This window comes from Coturnix japonica, chromosome 23 (genome assembly GCF_001577835.2).
Source record: "Coturnix japonica isolate 7356 chromosome 23, Coturnix japonica 2.1, whole genome shotgun sequence".
Classification (NCBI taxonomy): domain Eukaryota; kingdom Metazoa; phylum Chordata; class Aves; order Galliformes; family Phasianidae; genus Coturnix; species Coturnix japonica.
This window is the reverse complement of record NC_029538.1, coordinates 4,150,205-4,166,423: the sequence shown is the minus strand read 5'-3', so window position 1 is coordinate 4,166,423 and position 16,219 is coordinate 4,150,205. Positions and strand designations below refer to the sequence as shown.

The 16,219-nt window shown below is 44.4% G+C and overlaps 1 protein-coding gene across 1 annotated transcript in view; it reads right to left on the bottom strand.

The window, feature by feature from the left end:
• Positions 1 to 16,219, bottom strand: part of CSMD2 (CUB and Sushi multiple domains 2) — a 187,233-nt gene that overhangs the window by 112,180 nt on the left and 58,834 nt on the right. Inside the window, exons 7-8 of the mRNA XM_032448955.1 lie at positions 4,681 to 4,793; positions 1,274 to 1,351 (exon numbers count right to left, since the gene is read on the bottom strand). Of these exons, the coding sequence (XP_032304846.1) occupies positions 1,274 to 1,351; positions 4,681 to 4,793 (191 nt within the window). The remainder of the gene's footprint in view (positions 1 to 1,273; positions 1,352 to 4,680; positions 4,794 to 16,219) is intronic.

Genomic DNA, 16,219 nt, shown 5'->3' with positions numbered 1-16,219 from the left:
GGCACCAACAACTTCCAGCAACTTCATCCTCAAAAGCAAAGCTACAACACAGCACGACACACTGAAAATACACCAAGGACTAATGGGTTGAAAGCAGGCTGCCATTATTCACTTGGGGAAGAATCCCTGCATGTACCCCAACATCCCAGATAGCACCAATCCCACTACCAACACAACCTCCCATCTCACTCAAACAAAGGAAGGGGTATTTTCTATCATCTTGGTTAATTTACATCCTGCTCAGTTACTTTTCTCCCATGTAACTGCAGACTATGAGCACTCACATGAACCTGAAAGTGAGCCAGCATTGAGCGACGCTTTCAATTCAGTTCAACCACTTTTCTCAACTGAATTTTGCATCTGAAGTTCAGGCGAGCGGAATGTCCAAACAGCACCTCTTTGATGAGCGTAATGGGCCGTGCAGAACAAGTACAACCTCTCCTCTAAAGACTATTTTAAGTTAGTCTACGTTCCGATCCTATTTAAACCCCTGTAAAATATTCCATGGAGGTAACTCAGATCCCTCATGTTTAATCTCAGAGCCCCCTCAGGAGCTCAGCCATCTGTTCGGTCACGTGCAGAAGGAAACGATGAGCATCAATCCCTGATCTGAAAAGGACCTCGTGTAAAGATGAATGGATCTAATGGGTTCACTTACAGCCAGAGGAAACACACCGGTGACAACGCGACGCTGTGAGCATCTCCCTACCAGACACCAAACATCAGATATACTGAAGGTTGAGAAACTCATACAGAGATCACAGAAGCCGGTTGCTACGAGCTTTTGCACACTGAAGTGGCACGATTGTTCTGCAGGGATGAATAGTTCAATAAAATGCAAAGAGGAAAACAAAGGCTGCTGTTTGATTCTGCATTTCTGACAGGTCTGTTGGTTTTACTTTGGTGGTTCCTCACCCCTACCCCTGATTTTACAACAGAAACATGAATTCAGATTTCCAGATTGGTGACGTTTTGATACTTTCCACACTAGAAGAAGACAGAAGTAATGAACCCCAATCTGTCACTGAATAGGAAGCATACAGTATATATTAAACGCACACACACCAATCCCCTGCGTACCCACTTCAAGGGGTTAGTACATGCTTGTGAATAGAGCACTGGGAGGGAGTGATGCAGTAATGCGAAGGGAAGAAAGGGTAAAGCATTAAAACTTTCAAGAGTGACAAAGTTTTAGAGATTACTGGAAAGTCAAATGGGATGTTCAAGGAGACCATTGTACAAAGAGAGCACGTGGAGGAGTCAGAACACTTACACACTGATGTCTTCTGGTTACTGTTCTTGCTTGGCATTAGCTTCACCCCTCTGGATTTCAGCTCCATTTGCTTTTTGACTACAGAGACAGAATGAAAACAAAAAGAAGGAGAACATTTAGACAACCATTGGCAACAGCTGCACACTGCTCAGATGTTTGGGCAACTTTTCCTAACCCACCAGGTCCCCCCATTCATTTACCTTTGTTAGATCTACTACTGCCTTTGTAGAACTGAGCCAAGCTGACCAAGAGCATATGACCCTCAACACTCTGGTCTGCTGGTTGGCAGCCCTGCACATAGCAGGGGGTTGGAACTGTATGATCAGTCCATTGCCAAAAGAATCCCACGCAATACAAAGATGATCAATGAAACTGAGCAATTATTTGTCCCTATTATCCGGACTTAGCCATACTGAGGCTCTCTCTGCACAAACCCCACACCACTCAATGAGACACAAGGTTTTCGAGTAACACACAGCAGAATTTTTCCTGGCATGTTTGAAGTTAATGTGGTTAAAGAATAACTTCACATCAGAAAGCACATCATCCATATTGCTTTATAGGACCCTTTTCCTGATGAGCCATTCTCATCTATGGAGAAAAGCAGTCCGTCTTCCACTTCAAGCTGTTCTTTTCTTGCTCTTTATCTCATCATACTTTCATCTCTAAATTAGCACATTCCAAAGACAAAGTTGTCAGGAAAAATTACCAACAGAACCGACAAGGTTTTTTTAATCATGCTTTTTCAGCTCGAAAAAAAAAAGAAAGAGAAGAAGCTAATAACATCTGTTTGCAGGGGCTTCAGACAGGGAGATGTCAAGCATCATTCCTTGAAGCTCACCCAAGGTAGTGCTTCTCTGTGCTCACTGCTACAGCTTTTTCCCTTCTCCTTAAATAAAGCATAACTTCACACTGAGGGCTGAATTACCTTAGAAAACATTCATGCAGAAAAGCTGATGTTTGGTATGAGCACCTTTAATCTGCTGGGGGTTTGTTGCCTTTTTCTTTTCTTTCTTTTCCCTTTTTTTTTAATTAAGTAGGACAAATAATTAACAGTATGCCAATTCCAAAGCATAGACGTGCTTGTTTCCTTCTGACTCTAAATCCATCTGCAAACACTCCAAGAGAAAGGCAGCAGCTCCTACAATGCCCAACAGCGCTGCTTTCCTCCAGGTGATGTTATGGTAATAACAGGACATTTGCAGCCTGATCTCAAGGCTTTCAATACAACACTGGGTCAAGGATGTTAAAGAAAGAACGAGGCCGTAAAAGCTGAAGCCTCTGGGGAAGCCTGAAACCTATCCCTGCCTCTGCTGGAAGGACACCTCTCAGCAAGCATCCCCTCCCTGTCATTAAATCCAGCCAAGCCCAAGTATTTGGGGTTAGATGTGAGCAATTACAGGACCTCTGCTGCTCTAAGAAACACTTCTTTAAGAATTGAAGCCTGTAACAAACACCAGAATTCTCCTCTTTTACCCTTTTTTCCCAGTGTTGCCCAAAGGACTGAATGGTTTGCACAGCACACCCCATATCCCTACACACCCTTTGCAGACCTGCCAGAAATTAAGCCTGTGTAGATATACATAGGTTTAAAAGCCATTTAAGAGGTGCAATATGTGCAAAAGAGCTCATGAGACCGTTATTAAAGATGACAGGTCTGCCAGTATTTTGCATTTTGCTATAGGTTGCAACTCACCCACATTTATCTTTCTACCTGAGAGTGAGTGGAGGACAGAAAGGGAATGGGGAGGGCAGATCAATGAAAGATGCAATTATGCGTTGGTATCTATCAGCTAAAAAGCAATTTGGGGCCCTATTTAAGTAATAAAATATATGCTGAAGAGATGGACTACACCAGCTGGATCATTATTTAGATCTGTTTAGCATCATTTTAAATTCAGCAGCCTTTTCATTACCTCATTTACAGCACCTTATCACTGCAATGAGGTCTGACAGAGACCCCTGGCTTCTCACCCTTATCACCTGCCCCAACCAAGGCGCACCCAGCTCAGTCTCTTATCAGCTGCAGATACACAGCACCCATTGGGGAATGAAGTCAGAGGGGGTGGGAGGCTAGGGAGGAAAGATCAATGCATTGATTTATCTGTGGTTCCTTTCATTTGCTTTCACAGGATGTGGAACGCAGTATTTGCAAGAGTGCAAGATTCACCTCACATAAAAGAGACAGGAAAGGGAAAAATATTTCCACTCTCCCTGCAAAGGAATAAATTTACTGCATTCAACATAAAGAAAACCTGTATATGGGCTGATTCCATCTAACCTTGCTTTTATGTTCATAAAGAGATTTCTAAACTGGGGCATGGATTAGCAAGAGCTGAAATGGAGCGTACTAAGATGGAGTTCTGCTAAATCTAAGTATCAATGTTAAACAAGTTGGAAGGGAAATGATTTTCTCATAGATTATCAGCAGAGCCTGGTACATCTCAGAGGAAACACGATGCTAATAAATGGAAAACCAACAACAAATCAGATTAATCCTAACCTTCCCTCCCTTCCTTCTCTTGGACAACCCTGAGGTTTGCTTCTATCTCCGCTGCTAAAAAACCACATTTTAGCTGCTCTACTTGATAAGGCAATACATGTCCTATTTTGTATCTCCTCATTTATTTATCTCCATTAAAATATTTATGCTCAAACAAAGCGATGTCTCTCTGAAAGGGTGATGCAGAGTTTTCTGAAGCTGTATTGGCATTCGGAGTGCTCCGTCAGCACAGATTCCATTGGCTGCCCAAACTCTGCCCTCATGCCCCGAGCTGCTTTGTTGTTGTACTGTTTGTTCTTTGCTTTGAAGGCATGGAGATCTTTCCTAACAGCTCGAAAGAACCTTCACAAACTCCAGAACAACCAGCAAGAGGCTGAAGAATGGCTATCAAGCTCCCTTTGGATGGAGGTCCTGCTTCAGTGGTGTTCCAAGGGCATGTGTTTAAGTTCATCTTTTAAACACTCAATACACAGAAACACAGTTCATTATGTCTAACAAAAGGGTTTCCAAGGAGCGTGCTAGATTAGAACCCCCCAGACATTAATCTAATCAAGGGGAATTATAACATTAATCTCTACTTTTCTATTTATGACAAAAATAAGGATGATTCAGACAGGTGTTTCAATAGAAAGCAGCAATCGTGGCTGCAAAGAAAATGCTGTATCAAGAGCCATCAGCTGCATCGTCCTTTGTGTTTACACAGAATTAAAAACCAAAAGGGTTTTAATTATGATTCAAAATAAAGGAATTGATACATGAGAGGAACACGAGGAAAGTTAAGAAACAACAGTGATTCATAAAGCAAAGCTCTGTGCTGAGGCCATGACTACATTGCTAAGGCCAAACAAACAAGGAACACCAAAGAATCACATAGAATTCATCTGGACACGCTATGGGGGCTCACCTTGGTACTGGGCGCTGAACCCTTTCTGCCTGTGGTTGCCATCAGATGTGAAGTGAAGCCGCAGCCAGTTTTTACTGCTGATAACTGGGGCAGGCAGATTCATCCCAGTGAACCTGCAAGAAACCAACCAAGAACAGCAAGGTGTTATTTTGACTGTGAGTTAAACCAAGAACCAAACATCCATCCAGTCAACCCTGCCCAGTGAACGTCAGGGATGTGTCTGCTTAACAATGCTCAAAGGACAAACAAATGCTCATTTTAGCCCAGCCACAAAGAAAGGATGTTGAGAACAATCTTCTTTCATTGGAAACTGCCAGCAAGAAGTAATGATTTATGATCTACCCCAACCTGGAGGATTACAGCCATCAAACATGAGGTGCAATGCTCCACAGCCCATTCAGTCCTGCTCTCTCCATACCATCTTATACTTCTTTAGCAACAACAAAAGAAGCAGTATTAATGCTGTCTGCTTTATTAAACTCAGCCATATTTCTCAGCAGAGGTGTCACGTGCCAAGTCTCAGACTGGAACAGTGTTTACCCAAGTCACAGCACCCTTGAATTGAGGTGTGTAATGGGAGCATTAAGCACGGTGAGGGAATAACACTACCATGACAAAAGCTATTAAGGAATCCTATTATTGTTAACTAAAACCCATTTAATTTTTTAATCATAGACTGTCACTGACTTCAAAATTATTGGTACTTTGGTATCCATGCTTTCTTAGATGAAGGTAAAAGCAATCCGTATATCTCTTTGATTCAAAAGGATACTTTAAATTCCATAAATTCCACTTTCAGCAGCAGAACCAACAGCCCAAAGAGCATTTCCAAAGTCCTTCACCCAACTGACACCTCCAGAGGTCACAGCTCTCCCATGTTCCCAAGGCAAACAGCAGGGAACTGAGATGATGCTCGGCAGATCTGCAATGCACTCCTGCTCCACTCGCTAATGAAGCAGCAGAGATGATGCTGCATAGCTAATGCACCTCTGCCACCTACAGTACAGGCTTTAAACCTCCTGCATCCCGTGGGGCGAAACCAACTTCTGCACTATTAAGAACCACGACTGAACACATCCTGTACGCTGCACATTGGTTAACATTACTCCTGAATGTTTCACTATTGATGAATTTAGGTCAATTCTGCAGACTCTTGAAATACAAACTCCAACTTGACTAAGATCAAACACATCTTTGGGGCTGAGATCAGCCATGGGGCACCTAAAAGCGATTCCAAGTTATTGTGGCTGTTTGTTATGACAACGTGTTTAAACTTAACACCCCTTTCCCCATAGACTCCTTTATGATTTATTTATTCTGAATTAAAAGTCAGACTTCTCATAGAGAATCCTGAGGTGTGCGGAGCCAAAATCTGCTTTCAGAACTGCACAGAGCTGAGTAATTCAATTACCTGATTGAAGAACTGGAGAACAATGAAATTAACCTGCCTGCATGCAGCAGCTTCACCCTCTTCTTCCCCATCTCGCCCTTTTAATACGTGTGTACTTTGGAGAAGTGGATGCAGCAGCTGCTGACTCATCATTTACTTACACACACACTGACCTGTAGGTACACCAATAGTTCACTATTAACTCCACATACCTGCAGTGAAAAGCCAGATATCTGCCAGCCAAATGAATTTACACTTGAGCACTGATTAGAAGACTAACAGACAGCACTCCTTGCTACCTATGCAAGAGCACAAGACAATTACTTAAGGCAAAAGCAGAAGTACAGAACACCAGCCATAACCAGAGTGCTACAGAGGACTACAGGAGAGTTGGGGTGAGGGACAAAGTCTCCCCAGATCTCTGCATGGAAATCCATCAGCACCATATGGCATTTGCTTAAGACCCTGACAGCCCTTTGAAAGGACTCAATCAGCCACAAAAAGCACTATCAGGTCTTCATTTCCAACACACTGCTGCTCGAGCTCCCAGCACACACACATTGTATTCTCCAGGGCTCCAGTCCAGCAGACTCCCTTTTATCTTCCCACCCCTTTATTTCTGCATTGAAGCAGCTCATTGTTAACATCAGTTACAGGATTCAGATCCCAGGACAGCCATCGGCACACATCTCAGCAGCTCCTCCTTCGTGTTCAGCTCCCAAAGGCAGCTCATCCTGGCCCACACGTGATAAAGAAGAGCACAGGACAGCTGCCTTGCTTGGGTTTACCTAGTGAAGGCTGGTGATGTATATTGTGCACATGGTGGAGAAGCCCACAGTGCTGCAGGTGGGATATCACCCTCACCTGCAGTTAACTACTACCTTTTCACAACGAGGCTCCCACAGGTTTAAAATAATCACTGCAAAGCATTAATGGTTAATTGATAATGGAATATTTAATTACAGGTAAACACCGCTGAACTGAAGCAGCTGCATGGTCTCTGAATGCAAATACCCCGGCTGCTGCTCAAGGTCTTATTTTTTTGTTTTATAAACCCAGCTCTGCTTTGTTCCCCTTCTTTCCTCCACCAAGCAGGAGTTATGAATCACTTGACTCAATACGCAGCTTCCTGAATGTGACAGCACGTTAACTGGAACTCCAAGGCCCTGCAATGACTAACCAGAAACGTAAGAATTAGGGGTGTATTTTCCTTGTTTGTTTGGTTGGTTTTTTTTTTGGAAGTAAAATCAATACCCATTACTCACTGATAGGAATCCAGTGCCCATTCTGCATGAAATATCTCTGCAATCCAGCAGGCTCTGAACACAACTATTGTAATCTCAGCTCTCCTCTGAACAAGCAGGGTCAGCTCTGCCCTGGAATCCCATTGGGTCAATTTGGGTCCATTTGTGGTGGATGGAAAGGTTAATGGTATCAAAACTCCTCTTCTGAGCGAAGGCTGTGAAGTGTGGTTTTCTCCACTGCACTATTTTCCCTATTTCTTCTTTCTCTCTTGTATTTCACATTGGATTCAAGCATTAAATATTTATACCGCTCATTCAACCATTCCTCCCTTGGTGCAATTAGTATTATTGTACATGGCTGGCAATGATTAATCTGCATTCACGCACCATTATCTATTTACAATCCCAATTCTTGCTTTAATTTTGTTCCATACGGAGAGAAAACAAGAAAAAGAATAATCAATAGAACATCAGAAAGTGAGGTAGGAGCTCTGGAATAGAGGAAGGAGATATTTGCAGGCAGAGGATCCAATCCGAACCACCCTGCTAGCTGATAAGCATTGAGTTCGATCACAGTGAACCCAAAGATGATGGGCAACTCATGGCCTGGATGTCACATAGATTGACTGTAGGAGAGCACAGAGCCAAAGGTAACAACTGGAGTTAAGAACTCCCCTTGGAACCCCACTATATCAAGTGCAGCACTGGGAGGTAATGGATTTAATATCAACTTGAAGGCACAAAAGCTATGGGGAGACTCAAAGTGCTGCATAGGATCCTTGATCTGCATGGTTGTACCTACATACAAGTGCTTGGAAGAGACAGCAGTGTGGCTGAAGAGCCATTTTTCCTTTCAGTACAACCAGGGGACACTGCTGTATCTGCATGCTATTATTCCCTTCACCCATACTGCTAACTTGGAGTCCAAACCCCTGCTCGAATTATCATGAGAGCTGAATTAAGTACCATCAATTTAGAGCATCTTACTTAGCATGTCAGGTCTCTTAAACCAAGTATCCTTAAGCGCCTCTACACCTCATTTTTTTGGTGACAAGAGACATCCGAGCACAATGGACTTTTATATGGAAAAATGAATAATTAGATTAAGTTATTGTTCCTCACTATGCTGCCGGGGATGGAAAGAACACAGCTGCATCTCAATGACAGCACTCTCCTGATGAGGATGAGCCTCTGATTCTCAGTCTCTGGATGCAGCTCTGTGTTTAACTCCCCTCCCCATGACCAGGCATTGCAGTCTGACCTCAGATGCTCCACTGCTGCCTCCTCCCAATGGAGCTGCATTCACCTTGCATGCCAGGATTGAATTCTGGCTCCAAGAGCACCACATTGCTCCTATTACCTTCCTGCAGCTGTGCTACCTGCCCACGCTGCTCCTGGGTCTGCAACCCAATGAGTTCATCCCTCCTCTCGCTTCCTCTTTTCTCCTTCTTTTTTCTTTACTTTTTACATGCCATCAAAAGATGAAAGCATTTCCAAGCAGCAGCAAAACTTCACTCATCGACACTGACTTTAATTACTGCCTGCTCCCAGATAAATTTGCCTGGCTAAAAAACAAATCGATACTTCTTTTATTTTGCAGGAGCCTTGACACCGAAGGCCTTAATTCCTCATTTCTTAAGTGACATTTCCCCAGCTCATCCTTAAGAGAGCAGAAACCAAAGGCCTGGCTGATCCAAGGTGACGTGGCTCCACTGCAGACAACAGATCCAAGCAAATTGACACCACGCTCAGGACCCGACAATCTCATTTCTCTGCTCTTTTCCTTAACCTATGAAACGTTCCGGACTCATTGCAGACTCATTAGTCTGAATTCTCTTGGATCTTTATTCTGGATTAATGATGGGCACTTGATGAAGGAATTCATTAGTCTGTATGCATTGCTGAGGTGGAGCAATCCAACGGATACAGCGGTCTATGGGGAATTCTTATTAAGCTGAGCAGTGCTTATGCACACACCCACCTACTGCTCCTAATTGGGTTCTTACTTTAACACAGGCAGTATTGCATACATATATATACACACATGCATATGTAAGTAGGCGTTAAGATACACACAAGCACGTGGCTTATCTCACAGGTACATGGTTTTCAAGGCATTAATCAGATGGTGATGTGCATCTCTGGAATAAAATTCAAGCTGAAGGCACAATTTGACATGACACAAGGAGCTAAATGCAGATGGTGCACAAAGGTAACCACAAGGTGCTCCATCTGGCCATGAGCAGAACATCTCGGTGGTCACCATATTAAAGCCATGTTACAGCCAACAGGGAAAGCATGGGGACTACATACAGGTAGGCAGAGAATGGCCCATTGCCACAAAGCAAAGGGCCTTTAATGCAGCCATAAACTGATTTGAGAGAATAGAAGCCAAATGCAGAACCATAGTGTGGCTTTTTGAGCACGTCCCACCATCCTGCACAGAACCAGCACTCAGCTGCCATCACACCAACAGACAGGTAACAAACGTGATTATATTTATTCTATTCAGGAGACAACAAACACTAATTCAACACAACACAAGAACAGCTAATGCAATCGAAGCTTACTAATACCGCACTGCAAATCCCCCAAAGAAATCTGCTACAGCTTTATTACAATTTCCTATAAACCCTTTCTGCCTTATTATCAGTGTCACGGAGATTGTTTTTCCTCTGTGCAGGCAGAGTTAGATGCGTTGATAGCAAGAGACACTATGTTTATTACTTGATAAATAGCAGCCATTTCCATCACTGCGTGCACAGATACGCTCACGTCTCTGTCAGGCTAACAGTGCTCTTAAGTTCCATTAAACGTGGACTCTGCATTAACAGACGAGGCTGGAGCCCCAGAAACCCAATGAAGCCACATCTCAGCCTGCTCAAGTTGGTCCATTCAGGAGCTGCTGCTCGACCAGGTCGAGGCACCTGCATGTCTAAGGTTCTGGTTCAGGTTCTGTAGTTCCTATAGAGGCTCCTCCACAACACAACAGCCACAGAAGCTTGCAGAAAACATTTGCAATCTGGGGCTCAGGGAACTGACAGCTCAACGAAGACATGAGAGAATTACAGCAGTCATGGCTGTAGGAATTACAACCGAATGCAAAGCAGCCTCAGGATGAAGAAAGCCATCACAAATTGCAAGTTCTCCGAGGCAGAGAGTATTTAGCGCTGTAGGATCTGAATGTGACTGGAGTTTCTATGTAGCACTGCAGCTCAACGTTGATAATAAATAATGACACAAATACACCACATGCAGAAAATCCATCTTTACAGGCACGGTGCTGCCACGGCCCTATAAAGCAGCAGGGAGCTGATGGGTTGTGCAGCACATGGAGATACAGGGCTGCTCCAGCCATCACCAAGTGATGTCTGGTACTTTGCTGCCCTCCTGCTAAGCCTGAGGCTGGTGAAGTTTTGCATTTATTCCTGTGCTGTTTTGACCATTTTCAAGTGCAAGTGAACTTGGAACGATGGCAATGCCCCCCCAAGCCAAGGGACAGCTAATATTGATTGCAGTGTGTTCAGCTCCTACAGCCACAAAAACGAGCTGCTGTCACCTCCCAAATGGAGCAGGGACCACCACAGCTGCACCCACTGGGTACGTACATAGAGGGGACACTTCTGAATCCTTCAGCAGACAGAAGAGTTCTGAGCTATCACGGTCAAGACTGTTTACCAGGAAACTTCCAACTGCAGCACAGTGACAGTGAGACAAGAATTCCTGTTGAAAAGGGCTCAGTGGAACCATCTGCTTATTTACTCTAGATATTAATTTAGCATGAAGCCCAAAACTGAAGAAAAGCTGCACAGTGGCTTCCAGCCAAATCCACAGAAGCCACGTTGTCCCTAAATTCCAGCCTCAGCACTGCTCTACATCCCTTAAACCTTCATGTATCTCTATGCAGAGAGCATCAAGTGCAGAAGGTGCTGAGCTGTTGCAGTGCTCTCAGCACTGAGCATCACCAGCTCCATGTGCAAGCAGCTGGAGACATAAGAGCTCCTCCTGGAACGGCCCCATACACACACACCGACCTCTATGTCCTCAGCTACCTCCCATATCTCAGGTCACACATACAACATTCCTGCCCCAAACTCACTCCAGGTGCAGGACTGATAAGGGCTGGGAGAACAGCCGCAGTGCTCAGGCAGGGCTAATAAATAAACAGCAACCAAAGAGATGATCTGTGGGATCACCGGGAGGAGCTTTTATGAGGGAGCAAAGATTCAGTAATGATGATGTTGAAGAAGTGGTTGTTTGTACAGAGTGGTCCCCGTGGTAATTTCAGCAGTGACTACAGAAGTATAATATATAGGATTATTGCAGGGAAATCTCTCATAATGAAGCAGATTCTTAACTTGGTTTGACATTGTCATTTTACACTCTGCTATTTAATGTGGGACCCACACTGTAATAAATACTTATTCTGCCAGGATACCAAAGCCCTGTGAGAGGAGCAGTATAGCACTTACAGCAATGAATTGTTAAGCCAGATTCTCATTTTTGCACTGAATACTTCATTGTCCTTGTTGCCTCTTTAGAAAGAAGAAGAGTTACCTGTTTAAATCGCACCAGAAGGTTTGATATTGCATTCCCTGATAAGCTGATGCTTGAGCCTTATTGTAATCTGGCAATGGAGACAAGGAAGCATCTTCAGCAGCACCCAGACAACAAAGTCACTTAACTTCTACCTGCCACTGCTCTCCCATCTCTTCAGCCAGCAGCACACTTAATTAACCAGGTTAATTAGGTTACTGGCGCTGCCTCCTCCCTCAGGAGCCCGTATCTCAGTGGTTGATGCACTGCAGCCTTTGTGTGACCTTAGAAAGAAAGGGCTGAAAAGCCACAGAGCTGCTTTGTCCATAGAGATCCTCTGTTAAGGATTTCATTGCTCACCACTTCATTGCTCAGGACTTCCCAACCTGCAGCCTTCACATGCAACGTGCACCTGAAGGAAGAGCAAACTTCTTATCCTTACTGTGCTCTCTCCAAAGACATCATGGTGTCATCTTCAACAAGGGAATGGAAGGTCTAAGTATTGCTGTTGCAGCATTAATCACTCCGCAGTAATCAAAGACATGAGCAGGTTTTGAAGACAAAAGGTCTTGATGGACTTTGGGAAACACCTGCGACTAAGCTGGTGGTTCCCTTTATCATGCAAACCATAGTGCTGGAAAACAATCGCAGCCCTTTTAATTTGATGCCTGCAGAAGCCATCTGAAACGTTCAATTGGCCGCATTTAAGAAAACATTGAAAAAATATCATCAAAATCTCCATAATGCAAACAATTCCTGTTGTATCCAATCCGTCCCTCAGGACAGACCCCGTGGCTATGAGCCATGGAACTGCGGTGGCACAACCTGTTATGTCCCCAAACAACAAGCAAAGGATGACAGGAATGAGCCAAGGTCACAAAAACGGATTGCAGCAAGCTGTGTAGGAGCAAAGCAATGCATTTCAGAAGCCATTTAACATACAGAACATACAGTACAGCTCTGTTCTGACCATGGAAACTCCATCCAGGTGCAGCTGACCCATTTTATGGCTGCTGAGCTGCTGTTACATCCCCAACCATCCAAATGGGAATGGGTTTTTATGGCCACCCTCACTTTGCTCCCAAAGAGGGCTCTGCTAGAAGGAAAAGGCACAGATCGGCAGTGAATGGGTGCATGGGAGCAAAGATCTGCTGATGGTGGGACACATTCAGTCTATTCTGTCAACAAACATACCCAAAGCACAAACCCCAAATCACAATGGGCACAAGAGTGAGGCCAGCACGATATCAGGGAGAAACAGGCAGCATGTGAAATCCAAACACAACTGCTATCAAGAACTATTCCCGAGATCAGTACTCCTTGAACCTTCCTTATCTCACCCAAAGGCACCTTATCGGGGGGATTCACAGCACTCCAGCTCAGCAGCATTTACATATGGCATTTAGAGTAATTCCTTGTCAGTTCTGCCTGCTCCCTGACAAGACGGCTCTGCAGCCAGCCCTTTATTTCTCCCCATGTGTAACACACGAGAGCTGCACTTCGTGTTGTGCTCCAGGTCATGGCACAGTATAGGGCAATATGGCCATAGCAGAGCTGTTCCCAGTGCCCACCCAACCATCAGCCCCTAACCAAGCTTTCAGCCCAGAGCCCATTCATTTTCTAGGCAGCCTCACGCAGTGACTCTTTAATAGTGTTTCTTTCTTCCGTGTCATAAAAAAAACCTTCATATTGCAATTACTTCATTTAATGCCACGTAATGGCTGAACGAGCTTGTCAGCTACCTGCACGAGAGGAAAGGCAAAGTATGGTGTAATTGCATTAAAGTGGAAAACACGAGTAACTACTCATATTAAAAAGGACCAGAAATAAAAAGGCAACACAGTGTGAATTATAGAGAAAATAAATACTTCATGACATGGCAGCTGAATTTCTGGCATCCGGAAAACTATTTGGAGCATGAGGGACCGCTGTGCTCCCATTGACCTCACACTGCAGTCAGGATAATAACAGGGAGAGGGGGGAAAGTTGGAAGCACACACCTACAGGTATGGAAAGGGTGTAAAGTGGGCTTGGATACAGACTCAAGTGGAGGATGTGGTGGTGATGCACTGGAACAGGTTGCCCAAGGAGGCTGTGGATGCCCCATCCCTGCAGGCATTCAAGGCCAGGCTGCTGGTTGGTGACCCTACATATAGTAGGGGGTTGGAACCAAAACATCAGATCACAAAAGGGAACGCATTGCTTCTACTAACCCAGTGGCTTTTAAGGTATTTTACCACCTTGAGTCCTTTTCCTGCAGTCACAAATCAGACGAAGAAAGGCTGCAGGAGAGGAGGCTTTTAGAAGTATCTTTAGATTCACGCTGTATAATTACGAGAGCTGACAAAGACGCCGAACCTTTTACTTCCCCCTGCTCTGCTATAAATGTAAGCGCTCAGACATTACACAACGTCACCCCTCTCCACATCACACCCCACACAGATCCTCCACTCCTCACCATGGCTGATCTTTCCAAGCAAACCCACAAGCGTCAACATCCATTTACCTTATAATTAACATCATTACGAGCGGTGACATTTTTCTCATCTTCCTGCTTTTTTTTCCTGTGCTCCTGTCAAGGGGCCGCTTTTCACTTTGATTTTTTAAAGAAATAGTAAAAAAATAACCCACCCCGAAGCTGGTCTGTCAAACTGACAGCTAAGAGACAGCAAAAAGATGGGTGCTGATAAGGAGCTCCCAGCAATGAGCTCTGATGTACTGCAGCCACAGGTGGGAAGCCAAGGGTTCCCCCTCTATCCAGTGCTCATTAATGAATAGCACAGAGGTCAGGTCTTGAGACACTTTGGTGTCCAAAGCCACTGAGGGTTCTGTCAATGCTGCCTTTATTCTTCAATTAAATGCCTAATATTAGAGGAACGTTATGATGCGTTATGCATAAGCTTCTGCTTCTCACTGGGACTCTTCTTCATAGTTAGGTATCTGCAGCCTCGGATGCGTTTCTAACTACTGCACTAACTACTAAAGCTGAGCAAAGTAAAGCTGAAATATTCCTTTTTGACGAGCAGATTGGACTAACAGAACACCTACATGTCAATACAAGCATGACAATTGGACTACGAATGTAAGGAATACAGTATTATTTGAAGGATTAAAGCGTATTCTTGCAAAGTAGGTGGAAATTTTAAGCTAACAGACACAGTATTCATAACTTCAGTGATACCCGAAGGAATTCTGCCTATGAGATCAGTACTGCCTTGCATCTCAACTGCTGACCAGCCAAGCAATGCTCAGACACAAGGAAGCTGCCACATCCCAGGGCCCAGAAGGAAACTCATCTTGCAGGAAGAAGTCAGGCTGTTAGAACAGATAGGGCAGAGCTCTTCAGCAACCACTGTCAAATGAAAATAAAGACTGGAAGTGTATTACAGCATGGAATGTCTCATCCATTCCGTGCTTGAATCTCCCCTAGCGAAACACACAGCAAACTCAATGTACCTCACCACGTTATCAGGAAGAGACAGTCATTTTTAAGTTACAGCTCCCTATGAACTCATATCAGATAACTCTTTTTTCTCTGCTTTATTGTGGTGTTCCTGACTTGTTCATGGCAGTGCTGGATGGGGAGCAGCATCCTTGCAGCCATTCCTCACTGCAGCCTCTCCAGAGGCAATGAGAGGAGCACAGAGTGCCCTCCTTAGCATAGGGGCAATGTGGGGCAGGAGAAACACCCACACCGAGCCCTGCTGCAGTGCTCTGCAATGGGAGGGACAGCACTGGGGGGGGCTGAGCACCCACTGTGGCTCTGACCCGTGTCCATTCCAGCACTCTGAGCCCAGGATTTATGTGACCAGAGCTGGCCTATTGTGATGAATTATGGAGGTATTTCAGGGACATGAGCAAACATTCAACTGAGTTCAGATTAATGGCCTCAATTCAAAGCGAATTGTAGACCCAAACCAAGTGGGACGCAGGCAGTCCTCGTGTGCATTTTAACACCACGCTCTCCTTAAGTCAATTTTACTGAATATTGTCAATTGCACATTTAAATGCAATTCCTGGGGAAGAGCACAGATAAATGAGGCTAAATAAACCAAAGCAGGGAAGGAGCGAAAGGGTTTTATTTGTAGCTCCTGAACTCTGGGAATTGGGGAAATCTGGAAAGTCTCTCAGGCTGAATTATTGAGATAATAAAGCACCTGCTGAAGAGACCTCTAAATGCTGTAATGGAATTATATCATTGCCCCAGAATAATCACAAATGCGAGTTCTCTTTTGAGACCAAAAGAAACAACGGAAGGGAAAGCAGATAGATAAGTGGAATGCAAATCACTCGCTCTGCTCACAGTAAGCAAAAAAGCCCCAACATGAAAGGAGAGAGCCCTGTGGCACTGCAAACAGGTCCCAGTTTT